This window comes from Coffea eugenioides, chromosome 10 (genome assembly GCF_003713205.1).
Source record: "Coffea eugenioides isolate CCC68of chromosome 10, Ceug_1.0, whole genome shotgun sequence".
Lineage (NCBI taxonomy): Eukaryota > Viridiplantae > Streptophyta > Magnoliopsida > Gentianales > Rubiaceae > Coffea > Coffea eugenioides.
The window spans coordinates 3,699,116-3,714,385 of NC_040044.1; the positions used below are offsets into that span (position 1 = coordinate 3,699,116).

At 36.1% G+C, this 15,270-nt stretch overlaps 3 protein-coding genes across 3 annotated transcripts; 1 reads left to right on the forward strand and 2 right to left on the reverse strand.

The window, feature by feature from the left end:
• Positions 1-493: 493 nt before the first annotated feature.
• LOC113749108 (succinate dehydrogenase subunit 5, mitochondrial) lies at positions 494-3,069 on the reverse strand. The gene is made up of 4 exons (XM_027292769.1): positions 2,814-3,069; positions 1,612-1,922; positions 1,340-1,525; positions 494-845 (listed from the first exon to the last, which is right to left on the reverse strand). The coding sequence occupies exons 1-4, from the start codon at positions 2,989-2,991 to the stop codon at positions 789-791; spliced, it is 732 nt and encodes a 243-aa protein (XP_027148570.1). The 5' UTR covers positions 2,992-3,069; the 3' UTR covers positions 494-788.
• A 3,492-nt stretch (positions 3,070-6,561) lies between these two features.
• Positions 6,562-7,719, forward strand: LOC113749620 (probable carboxylesterase 2). The gene is given in 2 exon segments (XM_027293421.1): positions 6,562-7,455; positions 7,457-7,719. Coding segments are annotated over 2 exon segments (939 nt in total). The 5' UTR covers positions 6,562-6,649; the 3' UTR covers positions 7,590-7,719.
• A 215-nt stretch (positions 7,720-7,934) lies between these two features.
• On the reverse strand, positions 7,935-11,481 carry LOC113749206 (26S proteasome non-ATPase regulatory subunit 14 homolog). Its single transcript, XM_027292883.1, has 6 exons — positions 11,256-11,481; positions 10,941-11,118; positions 9,547-9,628; positions 8,752-8,928; positions 8,495-8,662; positions 7,935-8,392 (listed from the first exon to the last, which is right to left on the reverse strand). Exons 1-6 carry the CDS (start codon positions 11,395-11,397, stop codon positions 8,201-8,203), a joined length of 939 nt encoding a protein of 312 aa, XP_027148684.1. The 5' UTR covers positions 11,398-11,481; the 3' UTR covers positions 7,935-8,200.
• Positions 11,482-15,270: the final 3,789 nt, after the last annotated feature.

Here is a 15,270-nt window from a genome sequence, read left to right on the forward strand (position 1 = left end):
AAATCCTGCAAAATCAAAAGAGGGGAAAACTGACAATCCACATAATCAACAGCATGAAACCAAAAGACCGACAGGTGGAGGCTATTGTAATTATACTAGCAACATAACTACAGCAGGATTATGAATATGTAATTGTCCACATAAAACAAAAATTTCAATAATGAGCCACAAAGACTGTAAACAGAAGCATTAAGCTTCAGAATTTGAGCCAAAAAAAAAGGCTTCAGAATTTGCCAATGACAGTTACTTGGGGAGAATTAATTTGAATAATCGCGGTAGAGTACCACTTTTATTTCACCCACTAAGTCCAGAAGAAGTTTTGGAGCCAGATCATTGCTATTGGCTCGAGAACATGTCCTAGATTGCAGAATTTCTTGTGGGTGACAAAGAAAATAAACCGTGGAGGGGAAAAATAGGTCTTAGAAAGAAACACATTTACATGAATTTCTGTCAAACATACACAAGAAATTAAATACTAGAATTTTGCATCACATAAACTAAAGTGCAGCAAGAGAAAATTGCGAACAGTTTAGCTGAAAGAACAAAGATTAGATTCTGAAATGATGGATAGAGACATTGATTAGGCGTGCGGATGCACCAGTTTTCTCTACACGCATTGCTAGACATTATTAATAACTTCCAAAATTTGTAGTCAAACTTGCTAACAGAAGTCGAAACATATATAAAGCCAACAGCATCAGGACTTAAAAACAACAATAGGCCCTCCATATTGTTCTTCAAGGGAAGAAAACATCGAAAGACCAGGCTCCATAATCCTCATTTCAAACTTAAGATCTTTGTTCAACATAAGAACCAGCAAGTCCAGAAGTCCCAAGAACTGTGACCTGCAGTCAAGAATGCAAGCAGCCAAGTCAATGTTTCATCCACATCAGGCATACGTATCATTTGTTCACAAGTCACTGTTTATTTATAAAGCAAGAGAGATAATTAATTTCAAGTCACGTCCATTTACTGCCACTACCAAACAATGCAGTTGAGAAAATCATTTCTAATACTAATTTCTGGAACAAATAAGTTTCATAGAAGAATGTCGACAAAACATATTCAGTTATAACACGAGCACGAACTCTTCAAAGTGAGATAGAATCATAAAATCCTTTGAATGCAAGACATACATCATGAAAGTTGAAACAAATCAGACAGATTATACACAAGGCAGACCTAATTTCCAGCAGATTGGTTACTATAATGAATACTTTTATGTTAAATTCATAAAAAATGAAGAAGGACATGTACAAAACCAGCCTAGACCCAATGAATATGATTTCTGCTAAGACAGGAAGAATGCCTCATGAAATCACTGGATGGAAAACCGTACCTTTCCCCACTCTGAATGAAGGCCACTGCACCTCATCTTTAGGTGTATCATTTTTGTACCTAACTCAGTCTCAACTTTCTTTTTTAGATAGCCCTCTTCTGGACCAAATGCGCCCAAATATGCAACATAGCGCTGGTGGACAGTTTCTAGTGCATCAGCCATTTCTTTTGGCAATGGCTTCACATCCTGCATAAAGAACAAAATTTTAGCATGTGGCAGTGGACTGAAAGTTAAAAATAAGTCAGTCCAAAACTTCATAGAACTCATCTCACCTCACCACTTAGCCCAATGCTATCATCAATTGCCATCTTCAATGAAGTAAGAATCCCAGTGAACTCCTCAACCGCCTCTGCTGCACGAAACACATTGGCCAATGCCTCCTGACTAGATTTGTCATCAGTTCCTTTAGACAGTGCTTTCTTCACATCATGGACAACTGCTGGAGGAAGCTCATCCCAGTTTGTGGCCATTAAGTCCTTAAACGCACATTCGATCTCTGAGTCTTTTATGTCAGGTGTATGAGCCACATCTTCAGAAAAATAACGAGCATTCCCAATTCTCATGGTAAAAGGATTCTGAAAATCTATAATTCAGTGATGTCAAAATGAAGAAAATTAGATTCTAAGCGCAATCAAGAATGATAAACTTATACAATAGAAACTGATCAGAGGACAAAGCAAGGGAAAAACCTAAACAGACTTAAAAATAAAAAAAAATAAAAAAAAACTTAACCAGACTTAGTTTACATAGAAAGATACTTTTACCATGTGCATCAGTTATTGTACCTTCCAGAATGTGGCGCAGGGGCATCCGCATTCATCATAGGGGAATGTAATGTAGGATGCACATCTTAAAAAAAAAAATTCGTACACTCTTACAGAAGATCTCTTCAGCTTCATTCCAAAACGTGGCCAACAAGGATGTCTACACATTTTGGTGCAAAATGTATAACTTCTAACCTTAAACATTTATATTTAATCCAACTCAATTGTGATCGTAAATTATGCTCTGGAGGCCCCTAATCCCTCAAACAGTGCATGTATTTAAAGCATTGGTCCACTAGTAGCCCTAGGTAGTCTATCCAAGTTTCTTCCCTTAAGCAAATCGAATATAGCTGAATGTATCTAGTTGGTTCCCGTGGAAAGCTACCAAAGAGGGGGGAAAATAATTTTTATGTGATAACTGAATTCATGGTCAACAGATATGTGATAGTAACAATCAAATTGAGCAATTTCTTATGATGCATCTGAGCTAAATAGGTTAACACTCTATCAATATACTAATTACTCAGAAATTAAGAGTCAGCGTAAATATGTTTATCTTTTGGGCCATTATTAGTACACTCAAAGGTAAATATAGAAGCAAATTCAAGAATAAATTCCTGAAAATTAAATCCTCCAAGACCTCAAATAGATATACAGGGATATGTTGAAAGAAAAAAGACTAAGTGATAGAGAAAGCCATTGGAAAGTACCAGAAGCGAGTGGTTTGGAAGAAGACGTCGGAATGGAAGGGCGATTAAGATGGAGGTGGCGGACGTGGTTCACGGCGGCGACGACGGCAGCGGCGCTACCGCTGGAGGAAGAGGAGATACCCAGAGATCCGCGGCAAAAGGCCCGATATAATGATCTCAGCACCATCGTCTTCTCCATTTTCCTTTCTCTCTCTCTTTTTTCCCTCAGCTGTAACCTGTTTAGAGTAGTGCAGCAGGAGATTGAATCCCGCTTCTGCAGCTCTTTTTTTTTAATAATAATTGATTAGTTAATTAATTAACTAAATTTTTGAAATTGATGATTTATACTGGACCGGAGAAGCTTTTGGTTTTTTAATTTTTTTAGTCAAAATTTCAATAATTTTTGAACTTTTAGTCCTTGCAGCATCATTCGAAAATTTTTTCTGTTCAAAATTAGAAAAATCATAGCAAATATTATGTTAAAAGAAATGATTAGTCTATTTTGTTAAATTTTATGATCATTAGTGTAGTTTTGTTGTTTATTTGTGTTGTCTAATTTATTGAATGTGAACTTTTTGATTGGTAAAATGTATGTATTAATTGTTTTCGACTTTTAATTATTTTAATTTTTTTATTAATACAACTTATAGACATGCACAAGGGGTATTTATGAAATAAAAGTTTCATTTCTTTCCTTAATATAATGTTTTAATGTTACTTTTTTTTGGATTAATTTTGTTATAAAAATCTTAATCTCAAAGGAGGTTTATATAATATTATAAACTTTAGAGAAGGCTAGTGAAATTATTAAAAATTTTAGGGAAGGTTTCTGAAATTATCGCATGATATTATGGTGGAGTCATTGCAATGGAAAATATTTGAAGGAGCTTTGAAAAGCTAACCAAACACTCCACAAAATCATGAAACTAAAGAACAAAATTTTTTCATGGAACCAAACGGACCCTTCTTCCAATTTTCCTCCTTTCCCTTCATCTCAGATTATCCAATGGATACAGAGCAGGCTGAATTAGACTTTTGAGTTCCTTCCATTACTACGAGTCTACAAAAATGGCTTTGGACTCTTAGGGACTGATCCTCAAACAGGCGTTGGCTACGTCCAAAGACTCTTAGGAACTGATCCGCATCCAAAGACATACTTAACATCGCACCTCGAACTGCAGTTTACGTTCGAATCTACCTCCCAAACCTCAGCAGCATCAACCATCATGGTACTAGTAATAATACTACTAATAAACTTCCTCTTCTTTTTCACGTCCATGGAGGGGCTTTTTGTCTTTCCACGCCCTCCACTCTCAACTGCCATATTTACCTCAATACCATGGTATCCGAAGCTCAAGTGGTTGCGGTTTCCGTTCACTGTAGAGAAGAAGGGCTGCGGAGCACCCTCTCCCCAATTCCCATTGGACATGAGGATTCTTGGGCTTCGCTCCAGTGGGTTGCGTCTCACCGTAATTGTGACGGACCTGACGCTTGGTTGGATAGCCATGCAGACTTTGGACATGTGTTTATTTGTGGGTAATACAGCTCATAATCTGGTTATGGCTGCTGGGAAACCCGAGTTGAAGTTGGGTTTGGATATTCTTGGACTTGCTTTGGTGCATCCGTTTTCTGGGGGTTTCGGTCCTATCGGGTCGGAGTCCATAGACCCTGATAGGAAAGTCAACCCGGTGGTAGATGGTGGGGCAAGGGATGGTGCTTTGCTTGTTTGTGTGGTGTGGCTGAGAAAGACATCTTGAAGGATAGAGGGTGGCTTTATTATCAAGTATTGGGTCGGATCGGATGGATGGGGGTGGTTGAGATCCAAGAGACTGAAGAAGAGGACCATGCCTTGCCTTTATACAGTTTGCAATCTGAGAAGGCCAAAAAATATTATTGATCCCAAGATTGGCTGATTTCTTCAACAAGGACATGACTCCTTTGCTTCATTGATGGATTTCCTTGCTTTATTTAGCTTCAAAAGGAATATGTTGGGAACATGGCTACATCATTTTAAAATCTTAATCCGTTGTTTACATGGCTACATCATTTTCCTTTTTCGTTAATTATAATTTTCTTGTGGGAGCAGGATAGGCAGGGAAGGGATGGTCAGACATTCTTGTGGTTAAGCATGGGATTAATTAGTAGTGTGGAATCTAATTCAATCTTCATCTCCTCTTAGGAACGACAACGTTAGTTTAAAGTTTGTTTCGCTATATCGCACAAGAAGTCCCATGAGAAAGCAAGAGATCCAGCTCAACTCCTCTTTAATCTTCAGTAAAAGCCATTTTTGACCATGGATTGGATCCGGAGGACTGGACAACCAAGTTGATTGTTGAGAATTACTCTTTGGTGCTAGTAGAATTCAAGAACCAGAGTTCTTAACCCCCGAAAGGAAAGAAAAATAAAAGAATAAAAATGCAATTCTTCACAGCTCTACATTCCAAAACTATCCCTTCATCCCAAAACTTCAGTATCACCAAACAACGAATTTGCATATTAAATCTGAGGTAAACGCATAGTATTCCTTTCTAATCATCGTAATCTACAATGACATGGGTTCTGATATTTATCATTCACAATATAATAAATCTGGGAAGCCAATTGCATGTATATATACTCTAAAATCATTTTCAGTTTGTCGCAAGGCGTTGTCTGGCATTCGGTTCATTGATATTTTTTTCCCCGAAGGATCAGGCAAGAATCGTGGGCGTTTATGCTTGCATTTGGTCAAACTCGCGGTAGGTTAGAAAAGTCTCACTCCTGGACAAGGAAATTGTCAACTACTACTACTATTTGCTAACATCTTCGTCCTATATATGCTTTTTGGTCATGTCAAGTGTCAGCTAGACAACTAACCTCTTATTTTTAAGGAAAAAGTTTGATAGATTCAACTCCAATAATCACGGCGAGTCAGGTTATATTTTGAGATCATTAGTCGTTTGTGGGGATTGGAAGATAGTCATGTAGAGAAAAGGATTACCATGAATTATCGTCTTCTTCCTCCTCGGTGCTATAATTTTCTATTAGGATCGTATCGTGTGGTAAGTTACCGACCTAGTTCTTGATGTCTTTTGGACAAGAAAATGCTATGCTAGATATGCATGGTTGTGATGAATTAACGAAGAACATTGAGGTGAAATTTACACTCTTTCCTTTGCTGGGAGGGGGAAATTGTTCTGAATCAATAAACCAATTTGGCTTATAGCATTTTTCTAAAGAATGTTTAAACAACAGTTGACGATGGACAGCCTTTCAGCAATTCGGAAATCTAGTAGCTCTTCCACTTCAGCAACAGACAGAAAACAGACTTAATTAGGGTCCGAACACTCTCTCTTCCAAATCTCTGGCTAATGGCTGCCCAAGTACCTAAAATGTATGAAACCATAACTATAGTAATTTATCCAATCGCATACTCCTCCACGGGGAAAGACATGAAATAATAATACTACGTCTTAAATGTGTTGTCAATCATCACAAAGAAATTTGTGCATCTTTGCAATGGAAATGTAGTAATTTATTTCTGTAATATTTCGTTAGGACTGTCAACCACCTATCATAATTACGCCATTGTGCTGTCTCAGCCTTACGCATTCAAATTGTGCATTGTTGGCCAAATAGTGGCTATTTGCCCAGCATGGTTTGCTCCAACAACAGCATATGGCGCCCACCAACTAAAGCAATTATTTGTTGCCAGCACTGCCAAGGGTGCCTTGTCTAAACTCTAAAGAGTCCAAGGCCTGTCCTACAGCACTTCTACAAATTCTTCCCCTCCAGACTTATTAGTGCATAGAGCTGTCTCCGCAGTTCAGCAACTCACTTCACTTTTCCCGTCTTTCTCGGTGTCTTTCGCACACAATATGGGCTCATACAATTCGGAAATAGCTGACGAAGTTCCCCCCTACCTAAGGGTCTACAAAGATGGAACCGTGGAAAGACTCTTGGGCACTGAAATCACACCAGCAGCCTTCGACTCAAAAACTGGCGTTTCATCCAAAGACATCATAGTCATCCCAGAAGCCGGTGTAACCGCGAGGTTGTATCGTCCAAATCTGGTTACCAAAACCCAGAGACTCCCTCTACTCGTTTACTTTCACGGGGGAGCATTTTGCATATCATCTCCCTCTGATCCAAAATACCACAATTGTCTCAACCTGCTGGTGGCAGAGGCTAAAATTATTGCTGTTTCTGTGGACTACAGACTTGTCCCGGAGCACCCGCTTCCTGCAGCCTATGAAGACTCTTGGGCAGTGCTAAAATGGGTTGCCTCACATATTTCTGGTGAAGGCTCTGAAGATTGGCTAAGGGAGTGCGTTGACTTCAGCAAAGTGTTCCTAGCAGGGGACAGTGCAGGGGCCAATCTTTCGCACCACATGGCAATTCGGGCTGGCTATGCTGACCCCCCTAGGATTGGGGGACTTAAGTTGAGAGGAACTATTATGATACATCCATATTTCTGGGGCGAAGATCCAATTGGGATAGAGGCTAAAGATCCGGTGAGAAAAGGCATGGTTGATAAATGGTGGCAATTTGTTTGTCCATCTGGTAAAGGCTGTGATGATCCTTTGATTAATCCATTTGTAGATGGCGGTGCTGAAAGTCTCTCAAGATTGGCTTGTGATTTTATCATCATATTTGTTGCACAAAGCGATAGGCTGAGTTCGCTAAGAGCAAGAGCAAGGCAAGGCAGAGATGGTGGAGACACCAGGGGAGGATCATGTTTTCCATATATTTAATCCCTATTCAGATAAAGCTCGCATGCTGATTAAGCGCTGTGCTTCATTCATAAATCAGGTATAAGCAGCAATGGTGAAAAAGTTCAGATCATCTTGTGCATGGTTTGTTTGTTTATATGTCGAACAATATGTAAAAGTTCAGTTCTTGCTTGCGTAACGGTAGAATAAAAAAACGTGCTTTGCACCTTCAATAATTCTGGTGATCCACTGTGTATGCATTTAGACTTTTAAATTATTGCAAGGCCACGAACAGAAGATTTGTCTACTAGTAATAAAGAACAAAAGTTAATTCCGTCTGGGTCCTGATAACATCCTTTCATCAGGAGTGCAAGCAAAAGGATATTCTCCCGTCATTATCCCTCTAACCGACTCTACGGGAAGAAATCAAATAATAAACTAAGAGGAAATATGAGAGAGAAATCAGTGCAGAATTTCATTAAACCACAAAAAGACGACTTCAAACAAAACAAGAGAAAAGATGTACGATGACAACTGAATTACAATCAATGCTGTTCATGGAAATGTTTTGATCACTCTAATCCAAGTGCAACATCAGAAAGACAGTGCGAATCATGAATATTGAGGGCTGTAACCTTAATAAATAAATAAGTGATCACATTCATAGGACAGCAGAATCAAATATCAAGCATTTTGGCATTTCCTAAAGAAAAGTCATTAAAAGCCAACTGTATCAAGCATTGTTCCCAAGGTCTGAATAATGTTTGATGACATCAAGTTAGAAACGTGCTCTTCGAGATGCTTCTTGGCATCTTGCCTTCCCACATTTGCAATTGCCAACTTCTCTGGTGGCAGCTCATCCTCCTCTTGAACTGCTTTATTGTATTTGATGGCCAAGTTTAGCATTTCCTGCAACAAACACCATAAGGTTATAAAACTTACAGATAAATAGAGTTGTCTCAATACAATTCACTTGAGAACTTTCTGCAGTGCCATAAAACTGAATCAAACCTGAACTGTTTGCTCGTTGGTTTTAGAATGTGTGTCAAACCTCTGGAGTGTCAACCCATCAGTCCATTTCTTTTTGTGAAGATTAAGTAGCATTTTCTCCTCAAGTTCATTCTTTCTGTAGTTGATTGCTATTGAGTAATAATGCCTATTCAAACCATGGATCAATGCCTGTAAAAGAGAGACCAATTTATCAACTAGAACCTATCACACTATGATATCCAATAAAAAAAAAAACCAAAGAAAGCCTTCAGCTTGACCTGGATTGATGGTTTGTTTAGATGACCAAGGTTGGATGTTGTCTGCCGTGGCTCTTGCCCGAGCATCATAGTCTGAGGATTAATCAACCGAAATGCATCAATTACCACCTTTCCTTTAACACTCTGAATTGGATCTACCACAACTGCCACAGCTCTTTGATTTAAAGCTTCAAAACTCTGCACAGCACCACAAAATTGACTAGTCAACACTGATACCTAAAAACTAGCCGTTTAGCTTAAGCTACAAAATGCAAGCAAGTTAGTCAAATTTCAGAAATTAGCTATTTCCAAGTGATACTATATTCTAAAGGACCATCTATGGATGAAGAATGACTAAACACTCAAATATTAGTATGCTCGAGAACTAGAATCTAATACAAACCAACCAGTGTATCTAGAAGAAAGAATGTAAAACCTGCATGTAACACTATTCCTGCAGATGACTATATCAGGAAAAAGAAAGAAAGAAAGAAAGAAAGAAAGAAATGACATGCTTGCAGATGCATAGTGTTTAGTAGAAATACAAAAACTGTTTTGATGTTACTTCAAGAATAAACAGAAGTCCAAACGTTACATTGAAAGAAGAAAAAGAGCAGAAAAAGGAAAGGGGAATTTAGTTATGTGCTAGATGACTAATAAATGCCAGAATACACCAGGATAAGAATAATAAGGGACTAGTTGAAAGCTACTAGTAATAGTGTTTAAACAAAAAAAAAAAAAAAGAGTTGGATGTGATAACCTCTTAAAAGGAAAGGGCAAGACGGAAAGTGTATGATACTATAGTAGAAAACAAACCTGTTGAGTATTGATGTCCACACCAGAAAGCCAACATCCAAATCCAGGATGCGAATGATACCAACCAACCACCATTTCTGGCCTGTGACAATAAGCCAACAGGGAGACAAAAAGGTATAAAAGTAGAAAGAACCATAACAAGTTATTGAGAAGAAAAAATTCAAGGCAATCTTAAAACATTAGAGGCGCTAATAGAAAGAGGAATGAAACAAATCACTTGAACAACTGCGAAAAGTAAGCCAAACCAGACACCAAGGATTCCAATAACAGAATATCTCTATGTGCTATTGGAGAAGTTGAGCCGAGGTATAAATTCAAATGAACACAACATTGGAATTGGTTCTTTCACAATTAACAGATAGATTTAATTTATACATTAAGAAACATGAAAAATACAAGGCCAAAAAAAATCGTAAAGGATGTTCTTTGGGTCATTGTTACTTCACATTTGAAGTGATTATTTCAAAGCATTTCGAGGGCTTGAAGAGATGAGTCGTACATCTGATAACTGACTAAGACATAAGATAAGTTTGAAATGCAGCACCAAAAATGCAGGCCTTTCAGCCAGAAAATTAAAAAATTCTAAGAGATTTAATGGAGTCCTTCAAAGAAAGTAAGCGAACAACAGGATCACGAAATTAGAACTAGAGCTATTACAAAAGCCAAAAAATTCTTCACAAGCTTTGAATAGGTGGACCATCTAGCTTAATCTACCAATAGGAAGAGGAGACTAGTGCCCATGCATGTATGTAGCTAGAAGCCCTAAAAGATACTTATCTAAACAGGTATGACTTTTTCTTCTTGTTGTATATATCACACCAATCGAGTGAGTTACTCGACAAGTTATCTTCAAACTTTGGCATCAAAACCTAACATACATTGCCTAGATAGTGATTTCTAACACAGGATAGGATATTACAAATACAAGCTCAGAGAACAATCAAGCACTACCACAACAAAAAGTCCTAGATAGTTTCCTTTATCCAATTTCTATCTCAAGAACAACAGCTTCTCCCCCAAAATGAAGTCAGAAATCCAAACAGCAAAATTTTGCAACACAAAAGTCAACACAGAATAAACAACATTATGTGTTAGCATAGGACTTGGGCTTAATAATAAGTTCTAGGGACAACCACTCTAACATTTGTTGACATTTTTCCTTTCTTTTACATCGCATTTGACGATCTCTTTAATTTCCACTAACTACACCAACGACCCACACAAACCAGGAAAGGAGAAAAGCTCTCCCAAAACTTTGAACCAGAAATTACTCTGTAAATCTCAGACCAAGTACCAATAATTTTCATAGCCCGATAGCCAACGTCATGCATCAAAATTTTAGAACATCTACAAAAATTACAAAAAATCCAATATAAGGACTAGTAGTCTAGTACCTGCCAGTTTGCTTGAGCATATCAAGCATATTGGTCTGGAAAACATGATCCACAGCCTCAACACTCACTCCAGTACCACTCTGCGGCATCGCAAACACATCAACAACACGCACAGTATACTCATCCACAAAATCCCCAAGCATCAGCCCCATCACTTCCATTGGTACCCCAGCTCTCCCTAAAAAACCAATTAATTAGCCAATTACATGACCGAAACCCCAACACCCGAATAACTTTAACCAAATCAACCAATAAACAGCATGTATAGGGAAGAAACTAGCAATAGATGGCAACTAGAAACCCTAGATTGTTTACCGTGTTTCAGCATCTTGAGAAGGGCGAGAGATGAGATGTAGACTTGCTCCGATGAATCCAGAGTCGGAGAGTCCGGTGGAGGGTGGCCTAAAGCGCCCCCGGCGCCGGCGAACATTCTTTGCAGTCTTTCCATTCCCGACATGGTCTATTTTCTAGATTTCTCAGGAGTTTTCTTTTTCCCTGCTGCCGGACAGGGCTTTTGAGCTCGATTTCTTTGGAAACAAGACTAGTCCAATTCCAGTGTTCCTTTATGAGTTGGTCACGTGTTATAGATAAATAGCACTCACCTCCCCTTAACTTTAAATTAATTAAAAAATGCTTTTTTATTTCCCTGACCATGCAATTATACCCCTAACTCAATTCTCCATTTTAAGGATGGCAACAAGGCGGGATGGGGTCTACTAATTCCCCCACCCCCCCGGCCCCCGTTCAATCCCTACCCTATCCCGCTTTCTCTACGGGGCTAATAAAAATTTGTTATATAATTTTATTATAGTTAAATTTTAGCAAATAATCAAATATTAAAATATCAACACATCACCAAGTTATTATTTATTATAATTTCACAATTAAAACTCATAGAAATAATCAAACAAAAGTTATTTGAATACAATCCAATATGATGAAATAAATACAACTAAAGTAGTCAAGTTTTCACTTTTACGAAAAGAATTTTTTTACGAAATGTGAGGGATGAAACAGGTCATTTTCCCAAAATACAATCACTAATTCATTATTGTGTTTTGTGCCTTTTTTTTTTAGAACAAAGTGTTATTGTATTAAGTGTAATTAGAAATTTACTATAAATGTATTAGTAAATTTAATATAACTAATTAATAATTTCTATTAGTAGACATATATAATTATTAGTATAATTGATAATATCAATTATATTACATATACTAATATACATTAGATAATACACATAACTAATAATATCATTATCATAAGTTTGTAACTAATTAAATTAAATACTATATATATAATTATATATATATATATATATATTAACCATTTCTAAACGGGGGAAAAAATTCCCCCCGCCCCCCCTCCCAAATTAGCGCCCCGCGGGTTGCCATCCCCACTCCAGCTGCATGGGTAATTCATTTTTTTAATTCAACATATGCAAAAAAAAATTATATTACTGATTTTTGGTTATCCTTACAACGTATTGTAGCATTTGAAGGTGGGTAATTGGTAAATATAAGAATATTTTTATTTACTTACATCTTAAATTCGATGATTACCATAGTGTTTTCAAGATTTTTTCTTTTTTTTCTTTTTTTTACCTTTTTTGTTTTTGATTTTTTTATCATCGAACTCTGAAATTTTTCCTAGATTTGAGTTTCATTGAAGTTTTTTTTTAAAATTTTCAGATAATTTGATCGGAAAGAAACAAAATGTCAACATGTTTTTCCTATTATTCAATAATAAATAATGTATACACTTGCGCTATGTACTTTGTACGTCAAACCTTGGCCCATACCTTTAGGTTAGTTTTACATTGGTTGATACATTCCTTCTTCTTGTCAAAGAAGGAAAGAGGGCGGCTGGGTGAAAAGTGGAGAAAATATATATCCTCTATCCTCTGCTTTGTTAATTGGATAAAAGTGGCGTAATCAAGTATATCTAAAACATATATTTGATCAGAAGAAGTTTCTTCATCAAAATATGATGGCATTGATGGATGCTTTGACATAAAATTTAACACTTTTTAAACCAATTCTAAGCTTATTGCTTATCATAGGTGACATCTTTGCTTATGATGACCTTCCTGGCGTCTAGATTTAACAGCCCGTAACTTTCGATTTTATGATCATAGTCAATAAAAATGCACTTTTTCTACTTTGTCATCTAACTTTTTACCTGATAGAATTTGGGACATCGGAATAAGCAAGACAACCAAATACTTTCAAATGAAATTTTTTTTATTTTTATTAATTCACAACTCCTATGGTGTCTTCTCAAAATTGCATTGCACAAGAGATCTATTAGAAACATAAACAGCATAGAAAATAGCTTCTGCTGAAAAACCTTTAGGTTTATTTTTAGCATGCATAATTGATCTCACCATATCCATTAGAGCGCGATTCTTCCTCTCCATCATTTCATTCTACTGAGAAATGTATCTGAGTGTCAACTAGTGCTTAATTCCATGTTTATAAAAAAAAAAATCATCACAAATGGTAAACTCAGTGCTTCTGTCAATTTTCAAAATTTTAATAAATTGACTATTTTGCTTCTCAACATACACTTTAAAATTTTTAAAAATATCACAGGCTTCGTATTTATTCTTTAAAAATTATACCCAAGTTTTTCTGTTAAAATCATCAATGAAGGTAACAAAATATTTTCTACCACTGGTGGAAGGTAGCTCAACTGAGCACAGGCCAAAAATGTATCAACTATAATAGTTGACTAGCTCACAAAGTCTTGCCTTTGGGAACAGGATCTCTGTGTTTCTTCTCCAAAATACAAGACTCACAAGGTTTAGCAGAAAAATCGATAGAAGACAACCCATACACCATATTCCTCTTAGTAAGAAAATTCAAACTCTCAAAATTCAAGTGACCAAGATGCATGTCTCATAAACAAATATCATCAAATACAATAAAGTTAAAGTAAGGTAAATAATGACAATTCATTGATATAGGTCATAAACAACCAATATTAATGTATACCTTTACTATTAGTTCCAGACAATCATTAGTAATAATACAAATGCTATTTTTAAATTGCAAATCATATCCCTTCTCAAAAAATTACCCAAAACTCAACAAATTATGATAAAAGTTTGACACATAGAAAATATCAAAGATAATATTAGATTTACCATTCGTCAAAGTGATACCAGTTTTTTCTTTTTGAAGCATAAGCACCCTTTCATTATTAACAAATTTAACAGAAAATCTGAAAGACTCATCCAAATTAGTAAACATATTTTTATTACCGCACACATAATTACCATAGTTAGAATCCAAAAATCATTATTTTTCTTATTTTCTTCTCTTCTTGAGCTAGAAAATAAAATGGTTTCATCATTTTCAATATCATTCTTTGCCATATTAGCATGCCTAACTTTATTGTTAGAATTGTAACAGTACTCATTTTTATAATAATCAAAATTTTTACAATTATGGCACTGAATATTATGTCTATGAGAATTATTATTATTTTCATGCTTATTATTGGGATTATTGTTATCTCTTTGCTAGTAAAAATTGCCTCTACCTCGGCCTTTAAAATTGTTTCTACCATGGCCTCATCCTCATCCTCTGAAAATTTGATTCCGCTGATTCAAAACATCACTCTTCTATGGCATATATGGCATTTGCGTATAGTGCTACTCAAACATTATATATGGTTGAGAAGAATTTTTGAATTTTTTCGGCATGACCAAGTTAGTCCTGCCAAAATCTATTGTGATAGCATGTCTGCAATTAAGTTGTCAAAGAATCTTGTATTTTATGAGAGGAGCAAGTTTCACTTCATTCATGAACTAGTTTAAAATCAAGAAATTGCTATTGACTATTGCAAGAGTGAAAATCAAGTGACAAATATTTTCATGAAGCCATTAAAGGTGGAACTATTTCTCAAGTTGAAAAAAATGATTGGTATAGTGAAATTTGAAAACATTGGTTTAAGGGAGGTAATCTAGGATTCTAAACTAAGCCTTTTTAGTATTAGTATATTTATTGTATAGTTTTTTATGCACTGTCAAGGTACACGCAAGCGAATATTGATACATGCCATTTATTTTAATTTTAAATTTGAAGTTTACTTTTTACATAGGTGACTGACAGGTGTCGAGCCTGTGCAATAATATATACCTACTCGAGAAAAATACAAATTTTGTATATAGCGGTGAATAGGGTTGAATCCACAGGGACTAGAGATAATTTTGTTTCTTCCAGAGTCCGAAGTATGGGAGATTTTTGGAGGATATAAAATAACTAATTAACTAACTAATGAAATAACTAATAAAAATAAACATGAATTAATCAATAACCAATAC